This window comes from Myotis brandtii, unplaced genomic scaffold (genome assembly GCF_000412655.1).
Source record: "Myotis brandtii unplaced genomic scaffold, ASM41265v1 scaffold187, whole genome shotgun sequence".
In the NCBI taxonomy this organism is placed as follows: Eukaryota; Metazoa; Chordata; class Mammalia; order Chiroptera; family Vespertilionidae; genus Myotis; species Myotis brandtii.
This window is the reverse complement of record NW_005356944.1, coordinates 3,375,443-3,390,803: the sequence shown is the minus strand read 5'-3', so window position 1 is coordinate 3,390,803 and position 15,361 is coordinate 3,375,443. Positions and strand designations below refer to the sequence as shown.

Genomic DNA, 15,361 nt, shown 5'->3' with positions numbered 1-15,361 from the left:
CCTCGGCTCCGAAAGGCACTGCTCTTCCTCCTCCGAGCTCTTGCACGAGAAATGCCCTTTAGACCACAGCCTCCCCCCGGCTTTCCTTGGCTGTGATGATTCTTGTCCCCATTCTGGCTCCCCCGACTTCTTACCCTGTGGACCTCGGGCAATTGTCCTAGCAATGCATTTGCTGCCTCCCCGGAACCCCTGCTTCCCCTGCTCCTCAAGGTGTGCTTCGAGGACCCACGCGTGGGCGTCCCCTGGAGCTGCTAGAAACTTGGCTCTCAGCCCCGCCCAGAACCCGCATCCCAGCGAGGTGCCAGGGATGTGGGTTCCTGTCTCCACTCCTGGGTGCCAAAAGCTGAAGAAGGCTGTGGGTTCCAGCAAAAGGTTGCCCTAGGTTTGCTGCCTGCGTGGCCCTTAGGAGACATTCCTTTTTCTCTGCGTTACTTTGGGCCTAAGCAGAGGGGGAAGAAACTGCCCCTGGTTTATGCAAAGAATGGCCTCAGCCCCGGAGATCCTTTCTCCGAAAGAATCGCAGCTCTTTGGACGGCCCGTGGGGACGGGTGTCTGGGACGGAGTCACGAGCGGGCACGTCCCTCCTGTAAACGGAGTCCCCGTGCCAGTGGGAGGCTTTGCACAGAGGAGTTGGACCAGGGTGGTTGCTCGGTGTCCTCGAGCCCCAACAGGCAGCGGAGACGCACAATTTTAAAAGAGACGAGAGGGGGGCGAGGAGGAGGATGGGTAAAACGGTGTTTTTCCCAGGCTGTACTGCGTAAGTAAAGCTTATTTTAAAATTTCAAGTTTTCAGTGGAGGGACAGGATAGGGCGTTTAGCTGTGACATAGACAATCTCAAAACCTAAATGTATCCAACCCTTTTCATTTCTTCAAGCACTGAGAGGGAGAAAATTAGGTCAGCGATGTTGCTAGCTTTTCCTTTCCCTGTGAGCCACGCTGCTGAGGAACAAAGAAAAATAAGCTGGAACCAGGACAGCCAAGGCCGTGGATAAAGCAGAGATTACGACATTGCTTTTGAATTCGTTAACGTTGACTATGAAATGCTCCTTTTGAATAGATGAAAAAGTAATGGTTGCTAATGAGACATCAAATGTCAAGATCGCTCATGTTACACTAAGGATATAATAATGGCCATTTTTAGTTTACAGAGATTGGTAATTGAATTTATTTCACAAAATGAAAAAGATGTCCAATACAGTGTTCTAGCCAGCGGCTAACCCCTGTGTGTGCTGCCTGCCAGCTGGTCGGTGGCCTGGCCCCAGGTCCCAGACCCCTCCCCTCGGTCCGCAGTCATGGCACGTTCCTGCTAACAGACCCAGACTTGTTGGGAGGGGATTGCGAGGTAAAACCAGGAGAAAAAGATTGTTTTCCTCTGTAGCTAGGGGCTGGCTGGAAGGAACGTTTAAAACATCCACTAATTCAAAATATGCTGGCCTTGACTCTCTGCAGCTGGACCACGGAGCCCAGCCGGCCGCGGCCTTGGGGTCTGCTCTGCCCTCAGGACCAGCCCTCCCCGCACCGCCCCGGATAACGCTGGCTGGGTAAGGACCAACGCCATCAACAGTCACTCCTTCAAGAATCTAAGAGGCTCTCTCGGGTACACTGTCATTTTCTTCTAAGTGGAAGCGTTAGCTTTGCTGCAGCCTCACCAGCAACAAAAGAGCTTTTGGAAGGAGCAGCACGCGACAGTGTTGTGTGCGTGGGGCTGGTGTCGCCGGGACGGCCCCACGCCGCCCGGCTGTGTTTCAGAGGCTCCGTCTGCTTCACATTGGTTCACGTGAGCTGTTGTATTTCTTTTTTCTTTCTTGCTGTCATCCACGTAAGCAATGGCATGGCCATCACTGACTGTGGATGGTGGTCTTGGTGCACCTTCCACGAGGTCCCTCACGCTCTCCGGCAGCGCCGCCAGGCGGTCTCCGAGGAGACATGGCTGCACTTCCTGCCTGGGACCTTGATTGCCATTTTCAAGTGGCAGTGGCGGCTGTAATTGTAACTCAGTAAACTCGCCCGGCTGGTTGCAGCTCTGTTCACATTCACGGACCAGCCTGGGACGGGCAGCCCTTCCCGTGCAGGTGCAGGCAGCCTCTGTCCTGCCCCCAAAACTCGCCCGGCTGGTTGCAGCTCTGTTCACATTCACTGACCAGCCGGGGACCGGCAGCCCTTCCCATGCAGGTGCAGGCAGCCTCTGTCCTGCCCCCAAGAGTGTGGGGCACGCAGCCTAAGGCAGCGGGGTGTGGCCTGATGAGGCAGCCCGGGCAGTGGGGGAGGGGATCCCGAGGGGCTGCCCCGGGCACAGGCTCACCGGGCGAGGGCAGTGGGAGAGGCCGAGGGAACCCCCCTCAGTTCTGGAGGCTGCGTGGCCGTGAGGAGTGAGCACCGGCGTTCGCGGTTGGTGATTTCTGTTCTCCCCCTCAGTTCTGGAGGCTGCGTGGCCGTGAGGAGTGAGTACCGGCGGTCGGTGATTTCTGTTCTCTGGCTTCCCCCGGGTGCGCTGCTGTTACTGTGCTGGCCCGTGGTCGTGGCCGGCACAGCCAGGTGGCCCTGCTGGCTGCCTGGCAGGTCGGGTTGTGCAGCCATGAGAGGGTCATGGGCCCGAAGACACTGGTTTCCCCTCCTCGTCCTCGTCCTCGGGAGCTTTGCTGTGTGCTTTGGCTCGGCCAGGACCCCAAGGGGACTGCGCTCCCACAGGTTGTGCAGCCATGAGAGGGTCATGGGCCCGAAGACACCGGTTTCCCCTCCTCGTCCTCGGGAGCTTTGCTGTGTGCTTTGGCGCGGCCAGGACCCCAAGGGGACTGCGCTCCCACAGCCCCGGTCCCTCCGGGCGCCGCTGGAGGACGTGGGGGCAGAGCCTGGTGAGGGATCCTCCCTGCAGCCCATTTCTCCCGGGCCCCTCCCCCTCTCCAGCCTCTACCAGGTTTTCTCACTCAGCACAGTCTCCTTTTTTTGAGGTCGTTATACAGGTCATAACCAATTTTCTGTTATAAATGATGTGCCAGGAACAACATGAGCTTTGTGTTCGCATTTTTTGCTGCGAATAATTACTTGATTTGCTGTCACTGCACGAACCCAGCCGGTGATCTGCATCGGAACGCCCTGTGTTGGGCCTGGGGTCTGGGAGGGCGGTCAGGGGCTGCTGCTCTGTTCTGACCCGGCCCGGCCCCAGCTCGTACCTCTTAGGCTCTCCACTAGCTTCCTTGTTGATTTCCCCAAGACAAGGCCAGACGGGGTCCGAGTAGGGACGTGGGCGCGGGTCAGCGTGGGCCTGGCCCGCCAGGGAATGGGTGAATTCACTCCCAGTCGCCCTTCAGGCTGGGTGTGAAGTGCTCCCTTACCAACTAGCTGATCACGCGGATGAAAGTCTGTCTGGCCACTGGTGTTGGTCCAACAATCCAGTCACCAGTATTGGTGTGAATTCTGACGTGTGTCCCCAGCATTCATCTCCCCCGCACAGCACCCAACGGGAGAGACAGCAAGACCAAGCCTAGAGCAGTGCGGCCTCGGGTCCCCTGCGTCTTCTCTCCCAGGGGGGTCTCCGGTGCTGTGGCGGAGGGGCGGGGACAGCTGGTGGGAAGACGGCTCTTTATTAACTGACATGTCCACCCCAACCTGCTGTGTTCCCGGGACAACAGCAGTGGGGCCAGGGGACGGTGGGCATCAGTGGGCATTTCCAGGAAATGGTTTTGACTCGGCCACGGCCTGACAGGCTGTGCGACTGTCCCCACAGGTACTGCGACTGCTTTGCCAGCGGGGACTTCTGCAACAACTGCAGCTGTGATGCCTGCTGCAGCCACTTACGCCACGGACTTGAGCGCTTCAAGGCCATTAAGGTAAGTGCCTTCCCATTCAACGAAAGCGTCTCGGAAGCACTGAAATGGCTCGCAGGCGTAAAGCCACCGCCAGAGAGTCTGCATTTCAGTTTGGGGAAAGCCCGGGTGTTGAAGAATGTACACTGAACGGGCAGGGAGGGAGCTTTGCCCTCCCCTGGGACGCCCCGGGGCTCGGAAGGTCCTGATTCAAGAACACGCACATGTCCATGTTGTCTCGACCTGAGAAACTGGGTCATACACGTAGCAGAGAGGCCCACGTTGGAGCAGCGTGCTCTGCAGACGTGTGGCTGGTCCACTGTCCAGGGGAAATGGGGAGGAAGCTCTCAGCCATCACGAATGTCTCGATTGCGCTCCAGGACGTCCAGGTGACGGGGAGAACCTGGGCTCCCTTCAAGGCCACCGCCCTGCAGGCCGCTTGCTAACGGCTACCTGCGGGAGCTTGCAGCGCCTCTTCTGTGGACACACAAGGTGCCCAGAGCAGGGAGGACAGTTAGGCTGGGGCCGGGGGCCTAGTTTGCACAGGACAGTGAAGCCATAACCGTGGACCGGAGATCACCATACGCCATGGCTGGTCAGTTCCTTGTTCCTACAGTAATCTAACTCCCCTCTTGAATTAGAGATAAATGTGTTGAAATTGATGACACACATAACTTCAGTATAGTAGCACTTTCTTTAGGGTAAAAGGTACTGTCTGCAGTGTACAACGCTTTATTTAAAAAGTGGTGGCATTCCCGTGCATTGCTGGTAGGAATATAAACTGGTACAACCACTTTGGGGAGTTGTTTGGCACCAATTACTACAGTTAACACTTGCATGTACTATCACCCCGCAGTTCTATCTTACTTCTAACACACAGCCAATAGACATGTCCACCAGAGCCTTTACAAGAATGCCCTCAACAACTGTACTCATAATGCCGCAAACCGGACACGACCCGGGTGTCCGTCTGTGGTAGGGCGATGAGCCTGTGCGGGCTGGCCGTCAGAGGGGCAGGAAGGAGGAGAGCTGTGTGCAGCTGCGGGAGGATCTCCCGGCGTGCGCTGCTGGAGGAAGCCAGGCGGAAAGGGTACACGCTGCATGATTCCACCTGCCTGAGGTTCCAGCAGAGGCAAAACGAAGCCCCGAAATCCAAACAGGTTCCCCTGGGGGTGTCGATGGGCAGGCGTCATCGGGAGTCTCTGGGGCTGGGCCGTCTAACTTGACTGGGTGGGGCACACCGGGCACAGCCTGCTCAGAGTCCTGACCTCGTCCTACAGCACGGGGCCCAGGTCCCAGCTGCCAGCCTGCGGACGGGACTGCGCTGTGACTCGTGTCTGTTTATGAGGAGCACTGAGTCACGTTGTTATTAAGAACATGTGCACATCTGTATGTCTAGAGGGAAGGTAGGTAGATGGATAAGACATGTGAACAAGCCGGATAAAAGGCAGCTGAGTTGCATGAGAACAGCAAGCCCAGCGGCTGAGACCCAGGCTCAGTGGGCCTTGGAGTCGATTCCAGCACTGGCCGTCGCTATGCAACCTCCAGCACCCCAGTTTCTGGGTCTGTAAGACCAGGGCAGCAGTCGTGCACACGCCCCACCTGGCTGCGTCGGTCCTGCGGGAAGATGCTGGAACGCGGCGCGTGGGCAGTAGTGAGCCAACAGCAGAGCCCCGGGTCCCGCTGTCCTAGGAAAAGCAACAGGAAACCCTGGAGGAGACGCGTCCACAGACACAGCCATTTCCTCAGCATCTTCACCAACCGTTCATTTTCTACAGCAAAAACCTAGCAAACATATATGACGCTGAAACCGGGGTGGGGGGGGGGTGGCGGGGGAGCAAGCCTGAGAGACTGGCTGCGGAGACGGCAAGCGTGTGAGCGGAGTGAATGGACCAGCGGTGCATTTCTCACTGACGACAGAGCCGGTCACTGTGGCTCCTCCAGGGAACAGTGAGAGCAAGTGACAGGCAAAGCTGACCTGGGGCTGGGAGGGAACCCCCAACCCACATACATGACCTTGACAGGGAATCAAACCTTTGACCCTTCGGTGCATGGGCTGACGCTCCAACCACTGAGCACATCGGCCAGGGCTGTGAGCTTCATTTTTAAAAAGTTGTCATAGAAGCTCAGATGCAAGAAAGGCCTCATGATAAAAAAAAAAAAAAAGAAAGGCCTCATGATTCTGGAGATGGGCGCTGAAAGGTCCGGCTAACAGACCTAGCCGTCCATCCCCCCACCTTTACCCCGTGCAGACCCTGAAAATACAGTCAAAACTGGTGCAGAGATGGCGAATCCTAACAGTGAGCGCAGCCCCAGGTGCTGTGGCGTCTCTCTGCTCCTCACTGCGCCCTGCTGGCTGTCGGGTGACGCTGTGTCAGCCACGTGCCTCTGCCCAGCCACGGCCACGTGAGGTGCAGGGGCCCTGTAGTCCCTGGCATTATAGAGGAACTAGAAATCCTGAGAAACCTCCGTTCAAAACACCCGGAGGTGCAGAATAAAGCACACCAGGCACCTTTGAGCTGGAAGGAACAGAGGGAAATGGCAGGGGTTAGGCAGAGAGGACGCTAGAAACCCCAGTGTCCCAGGGCCAGCTTGCGGGCCGTGCCCAGGGCCGGCACAAGCAAGGGCTTGGACCCAGGCTTGCTGGACACAGCTGGTACCCCCTTGCTGCCCCCTGGGTGCAACACTGCCATGAAACAAGGAATAAAGTCCACCCACTGGGAGGCAGGTAGGCCTGCCCAGAACACCGAGCACAGGCCAGCCGGCAGGTTCAGACTCCTCCACCCCCTCATCTTCTGCCGCAGTGGGAGCCTGAGGTGCCCTCAACTGCGGGCCAAGGTGAACCCGAGCTGGGATTGTGTAACCAGCTACGCAGCTGCATTCAAAATCAGAGTTAGCGCCCCCTGGGGACTCCACCCACACTCGCCCAGCCTCCCAAAGCCCCTCCCCACCCCCTTGTCAGAACCCCACTGTGTCCCCTCTACAGTGGCACCTGGGCACGTGCCCCTCGCGCTCCTCACATCACCGCCATGGGCTCCTCTCACTCCTGCTCTTTTGGTCTGAAAATTGCTGGTTACGTGTACACCATAAAGCTATTGAAGGTCCAAACAGAATTTGTTCTTCTGGGTGATTGTAGGACAATTCTCTATTTCCAGGCCAAAATCATGTGCTCCTCTATCTGCAAATGCATTGGCTGCAAACATTATGAAGAAAGCCCCGAACAAAAAACGCTCATGGCCGTGCCAAACTACGCGGAAGCTGGCAGTTTTGAAGGCAGCCATTACATGTCAGGACTCCCCAAATTCAGGAAGGAGAGGTAGGTGCTCGGAACTGACCTCCTGATTGGGAACGAGGCTCATGCACACACTGGAAGGGGCGGGCCTGTCTGCAGGGCGGGCGCCAGGGACTGGACGTCCCCCCTTCCATACTCACCCTGGACCCACACTGTCCCAGAGGCCCTGCTGCTTTGTCCTCTTTGTCCTCCGAGCAGGAGCCACCAGCAGGCCACTGGCCTCGGGCTGCGGGGTGTGGCTTCCAGACAGCAAACCTCTGAGCCGCTCGTCACCATCATGTCACCGTCACCGTCACCGTGTGGTGGTAGCGCAGGGGTGCTCGGGACGCAGGCTGGTCCTCCCCAGCGCGATGAACCATGTCTCGGGACGCAGGCTGGTCCTCCCCAGCGCGATGAACCCATGCAGCTGGGTATTTTCCCATTCGTTAGCCTGCGGCCATGCGGTGGTCCTCGTAGCTCAAAGATTGAGTAATAACTTTATATTGGACCAGATTTATCCATTTAAAAACCGTCTCTGCATTCACATGTCATTAATGTTGTTGAACAGCCACGTTCATGCTTCTTTGCTTAGAGACGTCAGAGGTGGCCTCACTGTGGCCTGCAGAGGGCTGTGCTGTGTTGGTGGACGCTGACCAGGCGTGGCCCAGTCCTCTGGGAAACTGCAGGGACAGTGTGGCCGCCTCCCCCGGGACCGCGTGTTGATGGAGTGTGACGAGGGCTCCGAGCCATGGACTCTGGTCTCAAAGTGATAGCTCTGCCCTGGGCAGCCCTGTCCTCTCACCTTCAACTCAGTTCTTGCGTGTTACCTTGGTGGAGAGGTGTTTTTTTAAGTGTGTTACTTTATTAATGTATTTTTATTGATTTCAGAGAGAGGAAGGGAGAAGGAGAGAGAATAACTGATTGGCTGCCTCCTGCACGCCCCCACTGGGGATTGAACCCACAACCCGACTATGTGCCCTTGACCGGAATCGAACCTGGGGCCCTTCAGTCCGAAGGCCAAGGCTCATCCACTGAGCCAAACCGGCTAGGGCTGTGAGAGGTTTTAACCAGTCCCAGCACCTATCTCTCTTTTCATAACCCAACACTTTTTAATAGTTTTCCTAAAATGTTCGGTGTGAGCGGCCTTGAGCTGAGCCACGCTGTCCTGATCTCGGGACGTGGCTGCCCTGCAGGACTCAGCACAGCGTCTTGCAGGTCCTTGTTCAGGGCCCGTTGGGCAGTCAGAGCAAGCGCACCCCAGGAGTGACAGACGAGGGAGTCCTCAGAGCCCCTGGGGTTCCCCAGCCCCATGCACACCTGTGGGGGAGCGGGCACCCAGGAGGGCGGCGCAGCCCTGCACGACGCTGGGACCCAGGCTGCTTGTCCGCAGGGACTGGTCTTGTCTGAGGTTCCTGCTGCTGCTCCTGCCCAGCCACGGGCTTGACCGGAGCCCAGGCCTCTGGGTTTGTGAGGATCTAATTTTGAGAAACGTAGAATCGACCACGAGAGGGATGTCAAGAAGCTGACAGGTTTACCTTCCTCCGTATCTCCTTCTAAAAGCAATCCTGATGCTATTCTAGTGAACAGCTTCCATATCAGGAAGACAGCATTGGGTTTTGCCAGTGAGTCTCTGAAATGCATGACAAGCCCGTCCCCTGGAACACTCTGGCCTTTAAGAGCAGCCGGGCCTCTGACCATGGCCTTGACTGGTGTGTCCCTGCAGGCGGTCCTCGTGCATCTCCTGGGAGGTGGTGGAAGCCGCGTGCGCCTGTCTGCTGGCTCAGGGCGAGGAGGCGGAGAAGGGGCGCTGCTCGGAGTGCATGGCCCAGCAGATGGTCCTGGAGGAGTTCGGGAGGTGCCTGTCCCAGATTCTCCACATCGAGTTTAAGTCCAAAGGGTTGAAGATGGAGTAGAGGAGAAGGTGGGGAGGAGAGAGGAGCTGCGGGTCTGCGCTCGGGCTTCCGGGGACCCACAGAGGAGAGGCTGCTTTAAGGAACACGAGGCCGGTCTGTGTCCACAGCTGCACCATCGAGGTGGGCGCTCCCTCTGTGCCAGGGGACCCAGGGGGCTGAGTCTGGGAGGGTTTGGCATCCACAGCCCCTGTTTGAGGAGGGGCGTGACTGACTACATGGCGGGGCCAGGAGGGAGCGTGGGTTCCCGTGAGCCTGGGGACCTCTGCACCCACACCCAGTGCTGGTGGGTGGACACGGGGCGGGAGAGGGAAGAGTCACCCTATTGACCTCATCCCCTTGGGGAGTCTCCTCTGGAGGCTTCTCTGCATAAAAGCCATCAGATTTCCCCCAGATTCTTAGAAATAACATCTCTGCTGGGCTGCTGAGATGCAACCTGAGATCTCTAGAGAGCCCTGAACACTCAAGGAATCGAGTGCGGGCGTGTCCCACTCGGCGGACACCGAGAGGCAGCGGGCACACAGGCTGCGCTTCCATCCATCGCATCTTGAGTTGTGGGACGGAAATGTATCTAGTTTCTTAGGTGTTTCTATTTGATTGTGGAAAAGCTCTATTGTCCAATAACTTCTCCATGATTACTGTTAAGCTATTGTTGTTGGTAGAGTATGGTTAAACTGACTAGTTTGCAGAAAGTAGCACGTAATATTAGCTGTTAAGTTGACTCCTTTGGTTCTATTGTGAAAGCAAAGAATAAAAATTTCAGCTGTCTCCTGTGGCTGTAATTAGCTTGGTGACTGAAAATACACTTGGTCATGTTTCCGTGTGTGGATGGTACTGGCCCCGCAGACAACCTTCGGAAGCTCATTGCAGGCACAGCAGGGCGGGCAGTGTGGCTGGGGCCCCTGGCACATTGGGGAGCAGGAGCTGGAGCAGGCCAGCACAGCGATATTTGGAACAGCCTCCTTCTGATACTTCATTTCTCTGTTTCAACCCCCTTGTCTCCCACCCGGATCCAGACTCTGAGGCGAAAGCCCGAGGTAGAGGCAGAGCTGTGAGACTGCGAGTTCTCGGGAGCGGAGCTGGGGCTGAGCGGGGACACTGCGGCCAAGGGTCACCTGCCCCCCAGACCCTCGGGCGGAAGGGGGCCGCAGTGGGGCTCTGTGACTCCTCCTGGGGCTGCCTTCCTTCTCAGCAGGGCAAACGGCAGTATCTGCCGGCCACACAGGTAGTTTTAAAATTTCTAGTCACCACATTTTAAAAAAGTGAAAAGGAACAGGTGAAATTCGATTTAATAATCTTTTTTAAAAACATATTTTTATTGATTTCAAAAAGGAAGGGAGAGGAGAGATAGAAACATAAATGATGAGAGAGAATCATGGATCCGCTGCCTCCTGCACGCCCCACACTGGGGATCGAGCCTGCCACCCTGGCATGTCACCTGACCTGGAATCGAACCGTGACCTCCTGGTTCATAGGTCAATGCTCAACCACTGAGCCACACCAGCCAGGCCAATTTAATGATTTTATTTAACCCAATATATCCAAAACACTATCATTCCTATATGTAACCAAAATAAAAGTGGTTGTTCCGTTTCACGTTCTTCGTGCACCAATCCTAACATTCAGTGAGTGTTTCGCACTCACCACCATCTTAGTCCACACCAGGCCCAGGGCAAGTGCTGGGAGTCTGAGGGTCAGGTGTGGAGGGGAGGGAACAGGTCCCCCAGCCCATTCTGACCTGCAGAGCCCAGAGGCAGCCAGGATCCAGCACAGCAGGGGAGCCCACCTGCACCCTGCGGTGGGGCCCAGCGCTGCAGCCAGGTGTGCTGAGCTGAAGCCTAAAAGCCAGGGACAGGCCACTGGAAGGCGTGACCCCTGTGGGTTGCTCAAGGGGGAGGGTTTAGCAAGTCAGCACAGCTTTTAGGAAAGTCATTGTGAGAACAGCCAAGTGCAGGTGCGTATAGTCATGTGATGCAGCCAGAGACCTCCCCCCAAGGCCAAGAGGCCCCGCGTCATCACGTGACCTAAGAGAAGGCTCTCCCCCATCCTCACCCCCTCGCATTCCTCTGGGTCTTCAGGTGTGACTGCCTCCCCCTCGGGATGGACCATCACCACCGGTCCTCAGAGCTTCTGCCAGGGGCTGGCTTTCCCGCACCCGGACAGGGCACACATCTCCTCAGCTAGGAAGCACTTGAAGTTTTCAGGAAAATCACTTTTCTACCTGCCCTGTGGGTCCCCAGCTCACTCCCGGCCCCACCCCCTGCTGGCCCCAGGACGGCAGGGGCGTCTGTTCCTTTATAATTGTGTCTGACTCAGCTTAGTGTGCACACGCCTTGTTCCCGATGTGCACTGATCTAATGCACATGATTACAATCCAGCCGTATCTTTTTTATCTTTTTAAATCCTCACCGAGGATATGTTTTTTATTGATTTTTTTTAGAGACAGGAAGGGAGAGAGAGAAACATCGATTGGTTGCCCCCCGTAGGCACCCTGACCAGGGACTGAACCTGAAGCCTGGGTGTGTGCCCTGACTGGGACTTGAACCCGCCACCTTTTGGTGTACAGGACGACACTCCAACCACTGGGCCACCCGGCCAGGGCTCCAGCTGGTCGTAAAGCACTCTGGTGGTGGTGACAGACAGGCACAAGGAAGGAAGACACGGAAACACTTGCTGGTTTTTATTTTGCCACGAGAATAATTACCAAAGGGGAAATCTTAAATTATAACAACACAGCTTCAAAGGAGAGGAGGGGCTGGCTGACTCGGGGAGTTGGCACAAGCTGACCCATCGTCTCAGAATCTGACCTCCTGGGACGGGAGGGCCTTGCCCGGCTCCCTCAGGGCTGACTGCTCTGTGTCTTCCCAGGACGCCGCCGAGGGGAGCACGGGCACCAGGGCCCCGGCCTCTGCAAAGAGACGGACGCTGGGTGATGAGCCCCTGCTGTCCGCACGGAGGACATCACAGCCCCGGCTCGCCTTACAGGGTCCAGACAGAACAGAATCAGCCTGGACTCTCAAACTCACACGAAATCGTGACGTGTGAAACTTGACAACCAGCTGTCTCTCGTGAGCATCACAGCGTCCAGCTCCCCGGCCCCCGCCCCCACCTGCACGGTTAACTCTCAGAGCGCAGGCCTCCCACGGGGCGGCTGGACCTGTGAGCTTATCTGGCAAAAGCCAGACCCTCACTGTTGAATGAATGACAAGCATGAAGCACAGACGGCAAAGCCAGGGTTGAAATGGGCAGGGGGAGCCTCATCGCCGGCGGCGTCTGCAGGAGGCCCAGAGCCGAGGGCCATGCATTTAAACGCAGCCTGCCCCAAACCCAAAGGAAAGCCGACATCTGACGGATGGGCCCCTGTTCAGTTGCAGTGCTGATGAGACCTGGTCTCAGACGCCTGTGAGGAGCGGGCGGTGGGGCACTGTGGCCGGACAGGGACAGCGGTTGTTGCCACGTCAATAGTGCACAGAGAGAACGGAACCCTGAGGCGCGCGCTCGCTCTCTCTCTCTCTCTCTCTCTCTCTCTCTCTGGGAACAGTAGGTCTGATGACCCTTTCCAGGGACGGTGTGGGACCGGCAGCAAGCCCAGCCCTGCTTTAGCTAGTTCCAGTTCCCGGGCTGTAACTCCAACCAGCAGGCGTGGGGATCGGTCGCTGCAGAAGTCTAGGGAACCCTTTCCGTTTTAAGTGCCCAGGGTTGGTTCTAGGAGGCGGAAATGTAAATCGGCCACATTTCACTGACCTTTGAGATGCAAGAAAGTCAGAAACTCCATTATCTTGTGCACAACATCATCGTTCCAGGGCAGCGGCCCGTCAGAGTCGCCTAGAAACCAAAAGGATTGACATTTACGACTTACACAGGTGCTCCGGGCACCCCGAGGTCATGAACCCCAGCATCTCTGTCACCCATCTCGGGGACCCCTCTCCTGGAGGCCCCAAGTCCAGAGGGCTCTCTGCTGTCCCTGCGCTGCCCAGCATCTTACTCCCAGTGTCGTTTCTGTGGCTAGCAGTGGACAGAGGTGGCCGGGCCCGGCTCGGACCACTGCCCTGTGTGCCCAGAGGTGGACAGTGGAGGGCCTCGGAGCCCCGGGACCCGTCCCCTCACCTGCCCTCGCGCCGTCTTCAGGCTGCAGGTCCCGCTTGCCAGCAAGGCCGTGCTTGTCATGGAATGACCTGTGGTTGTCAACAGCATCTGTTTGCAGAGCAGAGCAGACAGCCCCTGAGTGTCATTACCGTACCCTCCTCCCGCCCAAAGGACCCGACTACCACGGCAGCCCAGTGTGGGAACCACAGGAGAGGGAGGACAGCGTGTACCCGGGGCCCAGTCCGTCACCAGGTGCTGGGACTCCACACGACCAGGGCCCAGAGCCCACAGGCCTGGCGCAGCGGGGAGCACAAGGCTCCCAGGGGTGCTGGCAGGCGACCGGGGCTCGGGGCCTATGTTTCTGAAAACAAGGGAGGTACCGAAATATTTCTATTTTTCAAAGACCACTCTGGCAACTGTGTGGGAGATGGATCGGAGCCAGGGAGAGAGGGGGGTGGGGCGGCGGGGAGAGAGACAGACAGACAGACAGACATGCTTGGGGTGGGGTAGGCTGGGTGACTGTGTGTGCATTGGGTGGTGTGCTTCTTGAGAGCTCCCTTAGGAAACTACTGGAAGAAAGAATAAGGGCTCTATACCAAGTGGCCTGGGATGAGGAGAGGGGGCTGGATTTGGAGCGACTTAGGAGATAAAGGAGAAGAGGGGACGAGGGCGAGGACGGCTCAGGGTTTCTGGCTGCTGGGCCTGGTGGGCTGTGTCATCCACAAGCCGGAAGAATGAAAATTAACTCATTTTCCCAGGACAGAGCCCCTGGCACAAGCTTGAGAAAGGCAGTAAGTGAGCTGATCCGGCGGGCGGCTGGGTGTCCCCTGCAAACGCGTTCTTCCGGCGCTCTTTCTATGTGGGTGGTGGAGGTCACACGGGCGGTGGAGGTCAAGGGCAAACCATTAGGCTGTAAGGACTTCCCACAAAGAGCTGTCTGTATGCCAGCTCCTGGGGATCCAACTCAACAGAGACTTAAAACTTCACAGTGGAAAAGGGTGTTTCCCAACTCAGGGTGAAAAGTCTCCTTGACATGCTGTCAACATTCCAAAGTGACATTTTTGCTGACGGTTCCTCCTGTTTCGGGGGCCAGGAGCACCCAGAGACGAGGTGCTCTCTGAGGGAGAGAGCTCAGGGGTGCGAAGGGTGCAGGGTCCTGCCTGGGCCCACCTAGTGTTTGCCATCAGTGCTGGGCTCTCAAGGACCCCCGGGCGATGGATAAACCGTCTGAGCAGGAGAAAGTATGTACTTAAACTCCAGGATTAAGGACTAAAACAGCTCCCGGGCAGTTTAAACAGGTGGAGGCAGCCCTGAGGAATGTGGGCAAAAAGCAAGAAGGCAGGAGACGGGGTGCCAAGGGCCGCAGGGGGGTCAGGAGAAAGTATGTACTTAAACTCCAGGATTAAGGACTAAGACAGCTCCCGGGCAGTTTAAATGGGTGGAGGCAGCCCTGAGGAATGTGGACAAAAGGGAGAAGGCAGGAGACGGGGTGCCAAGGGCCACAGGGCAGTCAAGGTTCAAGGCAGAGTCAGGCGCCTCGAGGCTGGGGGAGGGCAGGTAGGGTCAGGGCGGGGACTGAGTAAGTGAGTCCCTCTAGGCCCTATGGGAGGGGGAGGGGGGTGTGGCTTCAGAGAGGGCGATGTGCCACCTAGAGACGTGGCAAGTGCCATTAACCTAAGGGGACCCCATCCTCCAAGCCTCAGGAAGTGCCCTGCCCTTCATCTAACACTGGACCAGCCTCGGCTCAGAGTGACGCCCAGCAGCTCAGAAACGGCAGGATTCACACTCATGGCTGCCGCAGCGGCAGGTGCAGCGTCTGCCGGTTCAGGTTCTTGGTCACTTACTTGGACCCAGAAGGTAGCCAGCGCTGTTCAGGGTCCAGCCCCTCTTCTCCTTCACCTGAGATGGGAGGAAGGGGTCGATGGCCAGGACCTGCCTGGCCCAGCAGCCTGCGTGGGGCCGCATGGCGGGCGGTTGGACTCCCCACCACGGGCCCAGTCACACAGGCCGCTGGTCACTCTCACATAACGAGCCGGCGCAGACCGTTCGGGGAAGAGGCCCGCTCTCCGGGCAGAACATCGGTCGGATCACACGCACTTTCGAAAGGCCAGACATGGCAGGGTCGGTGCGCGCATCGGCCAAGCCAGAGACCAGCCCCATCCGCACCGCTCGCTTCTCCGTGAGGCCGGACCGGCTCCAGTGTGACCGACCCTCCGCGGGTGAAGCTGCGGCTCGGCGTCCAGTCCCCGCTCACTGGCTCCCAGCAGGCTGTCCTCGCACCGCTCACACC

At 57.5% G+C, this 15,361-nt stretch overlaps 2 protein-coding genes across 2 annotated transcripts in view; one reads left to right on the top strand and one right to left on the bottom strand.

The window, feature by feature from the left end:
* MTL5 (metallothionein-like 5, testis-specific (tesmin)) overlaps window positions 1-9,514 on the top strand; it is a 17,239-nt gene extending 7,725 nt beyond the window's left edge. Inside the window, exons 5-8 of the mRNA XM_005864492.2 lie at window positions 1,451-1,542; window positions 3,726-3,828; window positions 6,960-7,120; window positions 8,799-9,514. Of these exons, the coding sequence (XP_005864554.1) occupies window positions 1,451-1,542; window positions 3,726-3,828; window positions 6,960-7,120; window positions 8,799-8,988 (546 nt within the window). The 3' untranslated portion in view covers window positions 8,989-9,514. The remainder of the gene's footprint in view (window positions 1-1,450; window positions 1,543-3,725; window positions 3,829-6,959; window positions 7,121-8,798) is intronic.
* A 2,135-nt stretch (window positions 9,515-11,649) lies between these two features.
* On the bottom strand, window positions 11,650-15,065 carry GAL (galanin/GMAP prepropeptide). The gene is made up of 4 exons (XM_005864491.2): window positions 14,916-15,065; window positions 13,093-13,179; window positions 12,730-12,810; window positions 11,650-11,893 (listed from the first exon to the last, which is right to left on the bottom strand). Exons 1-4 carry the CDS (start codon window positions 15,034-15,036, stop codon window positions 11,781-11,783), a joined length of 402 nt encoding a protein of 133 aa, XP_005864553.1. The 5' UTR covers window positions 15,037-15,065; the 3' UTR covers window positions 11,650-11,780.
* Window positions 15,066-15,361: the final 296 nt, after the last annotated feature.